Source organism: Ptychodera flava, chromosome 14 (genome assembly GCF_041260155.1).
Source record: "Ptychodera flava strain L36383 chromosome 14, AS_Pfla_20210202, whole genome shotgun sequence".
NCBI lineage: Eukaryota > Metazoa > Hemichordata > Enteropneusta > Ptychoderidae > Ptychodera > Ptychodera flava.
The window spans coordinates 31,315,747-31,329,750 of NC_091941.1; the positions used below are offsets into that span (position 1 = coordinate 31,315,747).

The 14,004-nt window shown below is 42.2% G+C and overlaps 2 protein-coding genes and 1 long non-coding RNA gene across 3 annotated transcripts in view; 2 read left to right on the top strand and 1 right to left on the bottom strand.

Annotated features, from left to right (window-relative positions):
* LOC139150183 (uncharacterized) overlaps window positions 1-9,809 on the top strand; it is a 12,545-nt gene extending 2,736 nt beyond the window's left edge. Inside the window, exon 2 of the long non-coding RNA XR_011556201.1 lies at window positions 9,281-9,809. This is a non-coding gene — a long non-coding RNA (uncharacterized lncRNA). The remainder of the gene's footprint in view (window positions 1-9,280) is intronic.
* LOC139150180 (BTB/POZ domain-containing protein 7-like) overlaps window positions 1-11,136 on the bottom strand; it is a 46,764-nt gene extending 35,628 nt beyond the window's left edge. The window contains exon 1 of the mRNA XM_070722391.1: window positions 10,862-11,136. The gene's annotated coding sequence lies outside the window, so the exon portion shown is untranslated. The remainder of the gene's footprint in view (window positions 1-10,861) is intronic.
* Window positions 11,137-11,156: 20 nt separating this feature from the next.
* LOC139150182 (uncharacterized) lies at window positions 11,157-13,358 on the top strand. Its single transcript, XM_070722394.1, has 3 exons — window positions 11,157-11,376; window positions 11,943-12,032; window positions 12,956-13,358. The coding sequence occupies exons 1-3, from the start codon at window positions 11,260-11,262 to the stop codon at window positions 13,070-13,072; spliced, it is 324 nt and encodes a 107-aa protein (XP_070578495.1). The 5' UTR covers window positions 11,157-11,259; the 3' UTR covers window positions 13,073-13,358.
* The last annotated feature ends 646 nt before the right edge of the window (window positions 13,359-14,004 follow it).

Here is a 14,004-nt window from a genome sequence, read left to right on the forward strand (position 1 = left end):
TCAACTTGTCATCAATTTTTACTGTAAATTGCTTTGTCATACAGGTAATGAGCACTGTTTTACACTCCTTGGACATTTGTGAACTGTATAGGATATATCCCTTTTCCTGCCGAGCGCCCCTGTCCGTTATCCTGCCAAGTCGGTCAAAACCGGCCCCCTTTTCCGTGTCTACAGAAGATAGGCTCTCCTGCACGCTTTCCTGCCAGGCATTTGGCGGGAAAATACCGCATTTTCGGGGTACGATTACCGACCATATACGTGTTAGACTTCAAAAATTTTTGCATGCCCGTATAGAGGGGCAACCGCTGATGAGGTTGTGTCCAGAAAATGACGAGGTCACGGGCGTTGTTTGCCCCGGGGGACGTGCACTTTTATGCCCTTTTCTAGCTTACTTTCGCGGAAGTAAAGCTCGTTCGCCGGCACGCACGGCCACACCGGGGAAACGTCACCTCTCTCGTGGGTTAGTAGAAGACCCAGGGGTTAGTGCTATGGGTGCGGCAGCACCCTCAAACCTGTCCTGTTTCCCCTGGGTTGTGTCACTTGGCCACGTACTTTGAACGACTTGGAAGAGTCGCACATTGCAGTCTGCTTTGACGTAGTGTCAACGACATAGTTCCGCCATTGAAGGAAGGCGTGTACGTAGTTTGGCCAGTTCAGTGAACACTTAGCTCGTTAGTGTTACCGTTTCCTAACACGTTAGTTGTGCAGTTGTTACTAAGGTGCAGTTTTGTACCACCTTAGCTCTGGACAGTGCAACTGCTCTATGCACTAACCCCAACGACAGATGGTTGGTACAACGTCTACGTCGCACGAGCACAGCCTCCGTTGGGCTGTGCCCCTCCCACGTGATACAACGCACGTTCATCCATTACTATAGCGTCCTTACGGATCTGCCAAAAACGAAAGTGGGGGTAAAAACAAAACAAACGAAAATATGCGATCATAGATAGTATTTTATTCGGGAATAATTTACATTATGCCGAACAATAAATCTCGGAGTCTGTCTCGACGTCCGAGTGCATGGTCCGTGTTTCAAAATTACAATCGGGGTGGCAGATCCGTGTTTCAAAAATTATAATAGGGGGAATTGTACAAAATAATCCGTCTAAACAAAACAAACGAAAATATGCGATCCATAAATAGTATTTTATTCGGGAATAATTTACATTATGCCGAATAATAAATCTCAGAGTCTGTCTCGACGTCCGAGTGCATGGTCCGTGTTACAAAGATTACAATCGGGGGATTGTACAAAATAATCCGTGTTTCAATTTACAATCAGCGGGATCGTAAAGCACAAACAAACGGCACAACCGTGCTCAAAATGTGATCATGGTCCGTGTAAGAATACAGTCAAGCCACTGTTAGGCGAAGCTGTCCCCTGTCCGTTATTTACGTCGGGTTCTCTTGCTGATGGGTGTCGTCGGGTGCGTGGGGCTGTGTGAGTAGAGGTCTGCACGCCAATGCTCCTCTTACCTCGTAGCATCATGCGATGATGAAAAGCCGCAAAACACTCGCCCGCGTGAAGATGAACCCCGCACAGACTACATCCTTTGGACGTCTCAGACAGTCGTCCGCTCGCAGTGGTCTTACCCTCTCTGCTACATACTTTACAGCATTTCTGCCGCCCCTCCAAACGGCTGACAACGTGCATCGGCTGATTTTGTGGATTGATGTACGAGGCAAGAGAAACAGTGGCCTCGACCTCTCTCACACTGGGCTGCGATCGCCCACAATAACCGCCAATGAGTTGTTTCCCGACACGCAGATGAAACATCTTATGGGTCAGCTTACTATCAGGGTGTACATGCTTGAAGCATATATATGCATTTACCAGGGCAACACAATCAGGTAACATGCCAGATATGTCCACCATCTGTGGTTCTTGCGCCCAGTGTGAAAGTACTTGCGCTTCTGGTTGGCTCGGTCGACGCCTCCCATGTACCGGCGATAATTATACAGCAACAGAGGCACTTGTCGCTGCTCGTCTCCCTCCCCCACTGGCACGCACTCCAAGGGTGGATAGACCGTATTCAAGATCAGCACCTGAGCGTTACTATCCTGATAAGCAGTGATGTTAAGACGAGAGTCCGTTCTGGTCGTGGCTTTCATATCCCCAACAGACAGAGGAAGGCGCTTCCTCTTACCCGGCGGAATTAATTGAGGGGGCATGGTGCGACGATTACGGCGGTTAAAACTCCCGACCATGTAGATCCCGGTCTCCATCAGCTCTCTAGCAGTAACGACCGTGCTAAACAGGCTATCACAGAATAGGCTGTGATTATATCCACAGAATGGCTGGACCAGCTCCATCGTAATTCTTTTCACCACACCTCGCTCCTGCCGTCTCCCATCAGTCCGATCCCGATATTTCACACCTAGGTACGGTGCAAAGTTAGCTATGTATGCAGTGGTGGAGTCGCACAGCTGCCATATCTTGAAACCGTCTCGATCAGGCTTATGCGGTAATCTCTGCTTAAATTTAGAACGGCCCTTAAATCGCACCATGCCCTCGTCGATGGAGATCTCTCTACCCATCTTATAATTATTTACGCACCGGTCAACTATGGGCTCCATCCATGGATTGATTTTATACAGGGGATCCTCCTGACACCGACGTCGGCGGCGTGCCTCATCAGGATCACGACGTGGATCGTTCTCTGGGTCTGCCAGATGAAAGTATCGCATAAGCTGCTGAAAGCGACTGCGGGTAATCACAGTAGAAATACCCTGGTTTCTCAGAAAGGGATCGCTAGACCAATAATCCTCCACTGATGATTACGGTCGATACCCATACAGACTAAGACGCCAATGAACGCCTGCACCTCTCGGTAGTCAGCGTTACACCAGTATTTATCTATTTTCCTAGCGATATGTCGCTGGTGGAATTTGGCGTATTTATTAGTCTCGTCCTTGGCCAATCTGATCAGTGTAGCTGGAATAAACTTAAAAAAGTAATCGAGCTCACGGGCGTGGCTGGGCAAGGTGAAAGTCGGTCCTCTCTCATGGTCAAAATCGGTCTCCTCAAATATATTAGCATCGGTAGTCTCCGACATACGCCAGACAGGAGGGGTGTCGTCCTCCGCCAACACAGCAGCAACGTCATCATCGTCGTCAGAGCTTGCCTCACCTACATACTGCCTGTCATAAAAGTCATCGTCCTCTGCCGCATCCTCGTCAACCTCCGAGTCGGACTCAGCGGTGATATCACCGTCGTCTGGGCGTCTGGGCCTGAACTCGCCCGTAGCGGCATCAAGGATCATATCTGGCTCAAAATCAGGTGGGCTATCCTGATAACGAACCCTCCGCACTATCTTTTTCGGCGGGGACATCGCAGCACACGAAACTATGGCAGGAGCGGGCTCGGCAGCCTCTGCTGATGACGAGGACTCAAGCTCTTTCGCACTGGGCACAGGAACCTCTCCTGACGCAGGATGAGGGCTCATAGTAGCAACAGGTGGTGTCTCTCCCGGAGCAGCCGGGGGAGAACCAATGGCATCAGCCGTCTCATTACTCACTGTCTCACTAGCAGCAGCAGACGTAGTCTGTGCAGGTGAAGTATCTCCCACAAGAGCAGATGTAGTCTCTGCAGGTGAAGTAGTCTCTCCCGGAGCAGCCGGGTGAGAACCACTGGCAACCGGTGACCCGTCATCATCCTCATCGGCAGAACGATCGGTCTTACGTTTACGCTTACCACTGGGTTTTTCAGCCGGAGATGGCTTCGCCTTACGGGAGCGTTTCTTGCCCGACTTCTTAGAACGTTTACTAGGGACATCACAACGATCGCTACCACTACCGCCTGGAGACTCTGCATCTTTGAGCTTCAGTCGTCTGCTCGCCTTCAGAAAAATTTTGCGGTCCGTCAAGCTCATGTCTGGAACAGTGTCGACAGACTAGCAGGTCCCTCCCTTTTAAAGCCACAGGGAAACAAAGCCCTGGACATGATTGGACGCAGGGGTGTTAATATATGCAACCACCTGTTATTATAATGGACCTACGGCAATCAGTCCACCAACCGGCGCTGACATTCCTACCCGTCATGTAAATTGCCTGTCCGCACCATTTGATATGCTAATAATACTCATTTGCGATGCAAATCCCTCGAGCACTTAGCATAACATAGTCAATGTCATTAGCATCTCAACTTGACATTCCGTCCAGCTGGGTACGTGGCATGCGCACCTGCCACCCAAGGACGTTGGCCCAAGCCCATGTTTAGTACGGGTGGGAAACCCGTATCTTTAACCTCATGTCCCTTCTAAGTAAGCCTGCGCAGGGCGTATTGTCATCCAAGTCGGTGACAAGCCAACCCAACAGATTGCCCATTAAGCAGTAATGGACTGGCCGTCTCGTTCTTGTACGGCAACGAACAGTGCTTCAGCGGCTTGTTTAGGTCATAACCGTCGCCTGCCGAGCGGCTTACCCAACTAAGGCGGTCAAAGATGAAGGATGCCAAAATTGTCAACGGCTGTCTCGGCCTCGTCCGTTGGGCAAACATGGCTCCTTCAAATAACGTGGCCAGCACGTCTACGTCATCAGCGGTGATGACGACCCGTCATTGACGCCCGAGTGCGTAAAACTCGGAATATACCGACAGGTACCTCTACCTGAGTCGGTCATACTACGGTATAAACCAAACACAGGTCTGCCAACTCCCGTTAGACTCGGCCGTTAGCCGAACTTCACAGGGACAACATAGGCGTAACAAGTCGGTGAACAACGGTTCACGCACCTAACCGCAGCCGCCAAGTCGGTGAACAATGGTATCAAATTTGAGGCCATGTTCCTGAATGGCAAGGCTGAGGCGGTGTGTTTCGTTGCACGGCTTGAACGTCTAGAGCCAAGTGCAGCCGACAACGTCCGACATCTGAGTGGGTAGTCTTTTCGAGAAGGTAACAAGTCGGTTAAAAGCGGTGGTTACCCTTCACAAATGTCGCTCAAGTCCGTTCGGATCAGTTCCATGTCAGGGACTAATCAAGCCGAGTCCGTCAAATCCGTCCGCACTTCCCGTCAATCAGGACCAAGTCCGTGATTTTCGTCTCGCACCATTGGCAAAAAATTGCACCGCCAGCTGAGGCGGTCTTAGGCGGTTGCCTTAGAGAAAGCCGAGTCCGTCAAATCCGTCCGCACTTCCCGTCAATCAGGACCAAGTCCGTGATTTTCGTCTCGCACCATGGCAAAAAATTGCACCGCCAGCTGAGGCGGTCTTAGGCGGTTGCCTTACAGATTAGCGTTGCCGAGACGGTCAATTTCGGCCGCAATCTATGTAGTGCCTCAGAGCCAAGTTAACCCAAACTCCGCTAGAATACGTCACGTGCTAACCTGCCAAGTACGCTACTCGTCCCCCAAAAAAAACCCAGTCCCCCACCGGGGTGGGGGACTGGCTGGGTAGCTTCCGCACCTTTCCCTGTCGTTGGACTCTCTGTGAACCCATTTCGAGAGCAAACGCCGTTCCTCGCCCAAAACCTGTCCTCGAACGACCCCTAGCGCGAGCAAGGGTTTGCTACACGTAGTTCCGTCGACTAGGCAGGAAAGGGGGTACCAAAAAGTAGCCCGATTTCCACCGCCTTGGCAGGATAACGGCCGTGGCTGCTCAGATTCTAGCTACACCGAATTTCAAGCGGATTTTCACCGACTTGGCAGGAAAAGGGATATATGTGTGTGTGTGTGTGCATTGTGTGTTTGTGTATACACACACACACACACACACACAAGGTTCACAGCTTACATTTTGTTTTTTATTAATAATACCTTCCAAGTTTGTTGTCATTTCATCCCATCTTGCTCACTAATACAAACTGCTAGGTGATAAATAGTCAAGTTGCAGACCTATTCCCTTTTATTTCCTATCAAAACTCTAAAATTTGCATATCAGAATTTCATACATGTTTGGATTATTCTTATCATGTAACAATCAAAATAAATTGTCTTAGGTATTGTGGGGTGACTTCCTAATGTAGTAACAGGAGTTTTGTTTCGGATATCTTACCTTGAGAGATGTCCTACTTTTAATTTCCATCTTTGAAAATATTGAATTATGAATGTGGTTTTGATTTCCCAACATTCCCCTTTGCTATCAGCTTTCTGAGAATTCTTTCAACCTGTTTCCTTTCTTTGAATTTTGTATCATTGCTTTCACTTTTACAAGCACTTCTCGTTCATAAGCTTCCTGTAAGTTCAATGTATTCCTTGAATAGCCAAGTAAGTTACCCTCATCTCCCCATTTATTATCTGAAAGACGACATTAGTTGACAGAACTATTTGTCATGGTTGTGTACATTTTCCTTTAAAGGCGGAGCCTCCCTTTAAAATGACGCAAAGCTATGGCGGCATTCATTGTGTAAGTGGACAACAAACAGGCAACACGTGGGCACACGCTCTAGAAAATGCCACTTTTGAGTATTTTCTGACAGACCGACAAGCGGTCAGCGCGAAGCTGCTGCCGATCGAAGTCTGGTTATATTTAAATTCTAACGCGACTGGAAGACAACTTTTAAGGAAATTCGAGCGTTGGTGGTGGGGAATCAATGACCGTTGGCGATTTGAACCAACCTAAGGCTGTATAAAATGTATCATTATTGATATTGCACTATCCATAATGATTGACAAATAGTAATAGAGTGGTCAGAGTCTTGGTTATTTGTTAACAGTCTTTCTTTAAAAATCTTATGTGTTAAAATCTTAAAGTATTAAATGGCTAATGCTTTAAGAAATATGTTTGGCAATGTACAAGCTACAACAAATTTGTACTGATATTACATTGTTTCCACAGAATATTGGACATATTTTTTTTCCAAGCCCAGTGTTTCACTGGTAATGGTATGTGAAAGCATCCTAGATACATGTAGCTTTAGTTAGCAAGGACATTAGGGTGGAAAATGTTGGCCTAAAATGTTGCTATTGATTCTGTACACCTCAACTTTAATCCATCCTTAGAGATTTACGGCATATTACAGTTTGAATACAAATTTTGTACAGCTAAGAACTACTCTTGCAAAGTCAGAGGTCAAACACAGTACATCATGATACTTAAAGCTGCAATTTTCAATCCCAGGTTTGCACGTTAGTGGAGTTCTCCTGGCCAAAAACTTGGCCAGTACGATGTTTGATTTCTATAACATTAATTACACAAACTGATCTCAACCTTTTGTCACCTTTTGCTACCTCTGCAAACAGAGTTTTATACAAGCGTTTGATTGGTATGTAAAATTACTTTAGTTTCTGTTTTCTTTCCTGGTGTATATTGAATCACACATTACACTCATCCTTTGCAGCCTGTGTATATCTAGTGAGTATCAATATCTTGTCTGTTCATGCATTCTTATAGCAATAACGTATTTCCAATGTAAACCTCTGAATTTAATGGTGATATTTATCTGTAGAATATGGGCTTTCATGATAGTTGTATTGCTCCTTGAGTGGGCATGTTACTTTATTTTATTTATGATTAGGCCACCTCCTTTAAAGTCCTGTATTCTTCCTGTGATCTACAATTCTGACCCTTGCAAACTGTTGTACTCTTTGCTTTGTCTGATTTATGAGTTAGTCAGTTTTCCTGTTTATACAACACTCAAGTTTTACAATCATCCTACATGCGTTATCTAATCATTCCAATGCTTTTTTGTACTGTCATAAACATTATACCCTGTCACCTCATTTTTTTTATTATTTTCTGTGTCATTTGAAATTAACTGTACCAAAACCAGTGTCAGTTTCTTCACAAACTTTCAAATGCACCCTCCGTCAGTTTTACTGGTAACAGTAGTCAGACCTAGTTAGCTACCCACATTGGAATACAAAATAACAAAAATATCTCAAGATCTGAAAGTGCATCAATCCATACTCCTTAGGGCACTGTTGTATTGATGTTTGCAGAGCCGTTTTTAAAATCGATGTCCTGATTATAAAACATGCAGTATATAATAATATGTCATAAAAATATTTTGGAACAGGGTCCTTTCAAAGTTTGAGAGATGATTTCTATTTTTACTTGTCCACGAGACACTCAAAGCAAAAAGACAAGTTGAGCCCTTTTTGTGAAATTATTGACAAATTTACTGTGACCAAAGTCAGGTAAATTCCAAGCAACACATAGCTTAGATGATTTAAACTTCTTTCTCTGGAGGAAGGGACAGGTATATGCCAGCATATTGCCAAGGTGCAATAACTGCTAATACACAATGACATAATAAAAAGATAATTAACAAGTGGTGAATCCAACAAACATAAAGTGAGAAAATTACCTGTAGCATCTGTAGGAAAGTAGAGGGTATGAATTTGGATTGCAATCAAGTTTTCCTTTTTAGAAGATGATTTTCTGTGCATCATACAACCATTGTGTCATGGCGACACCCATATCACTTGACCAACTGAGGTTTTGGAGCTGTATTGGAATGGTTTATAAGATAACTATTATAAGCCATGTTCAAAAGTTCATGCAAGTTTGGCCTGTAGCATTTGTTGACTGTTACTAAGTCATTTGATGGTGAGACAACTCAGTCTTTGTCAAGGCCATGACTGGTCTGACATCTTGGCTCTCCTCCTTCCAATCACATTTGCAAGCTTTCAAAGTTTATTTTCTGTGGTGTTCTCAAACAAAGATTGACAAAGAGACAGGAGCAGAACTGCAATGATTTAAAAAGAGCCAGCTAGATCAGACTCTGAAATGATGACATAGGGTTATTTAGAGCAGAATATATTGCTACTGAAACAATCCAATGAGAAATACGGTACTGCCAAGACTTCACCATGCACCCTCTTGTTTAGTGGCACATATGGGAGAAGTGTATGTGAAGATGATTTCAAGTTTCGTAAAGCTTGACAGCATTTAACGGAGATAACAGGGTATGGGTGAATTGCAATGTATGAGCCAAAAGTGTGTGGCTTAACCATTAATATTCTGATGCTAAGTCGCTTTTTGCCAGGATTCACTCATTATGTGAGATATTTAACAAAAACATGTTTTCTAATGAATTGTGCACTGTCAACAGTACCAGTGGTCTGTTACGTTACAGAAGACAAAACAAACTTGTGACAAAAAAAGTTTTATAATGACATGTGTACAGTCAACACTATCAATGCTCTGTAATGTTACAGAACACAGGTAAACAAACTTGTGACATGTCTGCTTTCCAATGATCAGACGCTTTGGTGTACAGTACCAAAGGTCAACTCAGGTAAACTGATAAGGGAAATGGCAGTTACACTGACAATTTTACTACCCTAGACTAAATGCAGAGCTTGTTAACTAAAGATATGTCTGGTATTTTATCTTTTTCAGGAGAACGTAATTGCCTTCTCCATGCTGTTCATTGGTGTCATGGGTGTGCCAGGCTGGGTTCTTGCTCATTTACCAGCCTACAGATCACGTCCAGAGGATGAAGAAGAATAGTTCACCAATTGGACTGTGATGAACGGGGTGTCTGCATTGCATTGATATAACAACAGATCACAGAAACACATTAGATTCATCTACACTTCAACAAAGAAAAGGTAACACGGAAATAGAAGAACCAAGGCACATCATCCTGGATGACATAACAGCGAACACCTCAGCTTTGAAGACACCTTTCAAGCTACCGAAGAGTTCATCAAGCCTTGGTATTGGATATTAAGAATTGGTATCACGCAAGGACACAGATCTCACTGGTTTGCTGACTCAGGACATTAAAATTGCATCTTAAATCCCCCAAACATCATCAGTCCACAAAATTATTAGGCTTTTTTCATCATTTTAGCTGCTGTGTGTACATGTAATTTGTATTACAAAGGTTTCTGTGGAATTAAATTTATATATCGTTTGACTGAAACACTGTTCCAAGTTTAGTGGTTATTTTCTCCGAACAACACCCACACAAAACCTTTCCTTTATGGGTAGTGGTTTTATGAGCATTCAGTTTCTATGCACATTATGAGCAGTCACCAAAAAAATTTGCCATGCATGAACTCTCCATGACCTCCCACAATGCTTTGCTACTTATATTGATATCCTTGCGTGAGGTGCAAGCATAAATTGTGTCACAGGTCATCATGTCACATAATGAGATGTAATGAGACTCCCAATGATTGATTGCTTGTAGTTTGTGTTAACAAGCAGCATAACACGACTTTGTATCGCCTAATTCTTGAAGTTGGTTCATTTGAGACCATATATTTTTCTAGTGACAAACTTTGAAATCTCCAAATCTTAACATGATTAAATTTGCTGTTTATGTCAGGATCAAAATAAAGAAGTGAGGTATCAAGATTAGGGTCTGTCATCTCATCAACAGGATTATGGTTTTGGAAATAGTCCAAGTAATATAACTTGTATGTGAAACTGATCACAGGTTACACAACTGTCAGCATTAATTTGAATTCAAAATTGTGAAACCAATTACATAAGCAAAGGAAAAGCAAATGTGCTATGAAATTAAGAATAGACATGTCCAAAGGAAACATTGCAGCATTTCAAAGAGTATATCAAGCCATATGTTATTCTAGCCAAGAGTTATGACATTTGGACAGCATGGACAATCTAGCATCGTTAATGAAGTCATTTGTGTAATTTGGACAGTTTGCCCTGCATAAATTATTAATAGCGAAGTGTAATAATGCTAAAAATGTGGTTCTGATGCAAAGTTTTGTCTCAGTTTGGATTCACAGTGTTAATTTTTAGCATCAAATATGGCCAGAATATTTCGCTTTCCACTATGTCCAACCTTCATTGATCAGTAAACAAACAATGAGATAATTCCCATCCTTGTAACTGTCGAGTATTTCAACTGAAATCTCATGGAGTGGAGAACTGTGTGGTTTGTTTACATGGTTGATTGCAAGCATCCATTTTTTTTCTGAAAGTATTCTGATGTACCCTTCTTACCTTTGTCCCTGTGTGGTGAGTCCTAGCAGCATCTATCAGTGTTCATAGCACACGACAGTCACATAACCCCAGTACAAGATCACTTTCCTGGATAAAATGCCTCTTCTGGCATGTCGGAGAGCCGCCTTTGGTGACAACATTTTCTACCCTGCTTTCATGCGATGGATGGAGTTCCCAACAACAATTATGGCAGGTGATAGCTTGTTACATATTAAACCAAATTATGCATACATGTTCTTGGGGGATTATTTCCTTTATTGGATGTTTGATCATGTGACTTGCAGTGGTACAAGTGTCCCTTCACGTAGGCTGCTAGTGCATGCTGGGAAATAATCTGAGGTGAAAATTGTTTGCCCTTGCACATTTTTACAAAAGTGAACACCCTCAACATTGTCAAGATGACAGGATTTCTTCGACTTTGGTGGAACAGATCAGTTACTATTGCAAGGAGCCAAAGCTCTATTGCTACACAGAGAAACTATGCATGGAGTGCTACAAATAGGGTTACAATGAAGGTAAGTAGCCATTTTTTCTACCTAAAGGTCACCTCTTATGTTCAGAGTATGACATGACACACCATATTGGTACCTGAGAATCTTTACAAAAGACAATTTAAAGCAACCCATTTATTGTTCAAAGTGTTTATTAAAGAATCTGAATCGTTTTAAACTTAGTAAAAGAAAATACAAAGAAAAGTGTGCTAGAATGTTCTCATTGCATCAGTAGCACTGAGATCCGCCATCTTGGAATCTTTGACCTTTTCCTTTCTTTCTTTAACATTTTGAAATGCTACCCAAGAGACTGCCTAACACTCCAGTATGTTCTTTACAAACTCGGACGTGAATTTTTTTTACTGTTGAATATATAAGATTTCATTACATTTGGCTTCTTGATACATAAATACCACCATTTATGAGTTGTTTCCAAACAAAATACAGTGATAGTTTCCTTAACACGTCACCCTTCCTGAAATCTTGAACTGCCATAAGTAACCTTTGCCCTTCCCATAGTATACCACATTGGAATTAGAAATGCTTCAAAGGATGATATTTAAATGTTATAGCTTTCCTTGTGTTCACAGTGGTCAATGCAAGCTTTCAGGAATCAACTTGGTGCGACTTCACAACGTACAGTGCTGAGTGGTCCGCCACAACATAAAATTAGTGGAATGGTAGGTACCTAATAGCATATTAAAATACCTCACTACTGGCATTATGTGTATATATGTATGTCCATGTTTGTGTGAGAGTCTTTAGGTTCTTAACCGTAATGCATGTATGATACCAGTGTTGATTGAATTGTTGTATCTTCACCATAGTCTACCCTAAGTACACCTCTGATGGAGTCTCTACTGACATCCTATTTGTCTACGTGTAAAATGTGAAAGTTACAACACAGTTATGATTTTTTTAATGAGAGTTCCGTCACATATTTTATGAATGATACTGATGTATTTACAAGTTTCACAACACTTGATGCGTGACCTGATATTTTTGATTAGGAGTGATATTCAATATTTCACATTGTTGACAAATTAATTCATTCTCATTCAAAGTCGGTTGCCGGCAATGATATTGTACATATGCAAGCTGTATTGATGAGGTGAACATGATGCATTTCAACATGACTTTGGGAGTAGAACACTTTGGGAGTAGAACAAGAAATTGTATCTTAAGACAACAAAATACTCAAGAGTGTATTGAAAGTCATAGCTATTAGAACTTAACATTGATGAGATGGATTTATGAGACTAAAGGCAGTAGCATAAATGGTGCAAATGGTCATAAATATGATCATATCAATATGTTTTATGAACCCTACGGTACATGACCCTATATCCTGGCATGTTGTTAGGGAATGGTATTCAAATTAACACTCTGCTGTGCGAAAAAATGAACAGTAGCAGCATGTGATAACAGAATTCAGTCAATGTGGTTGTTCATTACAGTTTGTTCGATCAAAGTGTTGAAATTCATACTGAAAAAAACACATGTATCAAGATGTAAGGTCATGTGTAGGTTACAAAAATACAGTTGTTTGGTCCTGCCAGTTCTTTTTCACTGACTCATTTCCATTATTTTGGTTTCCCATCAGGAAAACGTTATTGCATTCACGGTTATGTTCATTGGAGTGTGTGCAGTTCCTGGATATCTCATGGCTAATCTGGATTCATATCGGACACTGCCAGACACTACACCCCAAGAAGAATAAAGCCTGCAGCAGTACATCTTACAAACCTCGCTGGTTTCCAAGAATATTGTTCTGAAATGCGTCTTCTTCTGGACAGTCTTAAAGTGTGTATACAGAATATTGTGAGGGCAGACAGGAAAATGAAATTTTGTAGTCATAGATGCTTTGTGGTTTTGTCTTTGTCAGAATATTAAACTGATATTTTTTTCATCATCAAATCAGTGTTGCTACATATAGATCTGTGAAAATGACTTGAGATGTAACAATATAGCCTGAGTTAATAAAACATTTTGTTTTATGTCTATAAGTAGATCTGGTATTTCTTATTTATAAAATTTGTAAAAATATTGCAATATCCAGTGATTAGTCATTTAAGCTGTTAACAATGTACACACAACAGAGATAAAAATATTGTTCTTAGGATTTTCTAGGCAAGACAATAGGGGCACAGTGAATTTTAGGAGTTTTAAAAAAAAATACGTATCATTCCCTTTAATTCTGTGATGCCAAATGTATAGTCATTGGCAGTGTCATGGCATTGAAACAAATACAAAATATGATTTATGACCTATAATTGATATTGTGAAAGTGATGGATGTATGTTTGTTTGTCTGTCCGTCCACTGCAAACACTCAATATCTACTGAATGCATCACATTTGTGTTCTGGTAGTATTTGCTTCAATCCAAACTAGTACTTGCAGATTGGATTCTTCCCCTGATTAAAAGCCTCATGAGGCCCATCTCCTGTTTTGTACAATGTCAAATCTTTTGATATTATACAATGTAGGTCTTGTTGAGGGAAGATGTAGTTGACACAACAGACCTGACAAAGAAATTTCTTGCACCATCCTATCTTTTGTTAAACTGCTTCAGAGCAACATTAAATAAGTCTGTAGAAAGCGTTGGGTGTATTACTGGCTGTTCACAAATTATGTTGTTCTCTCATTATATG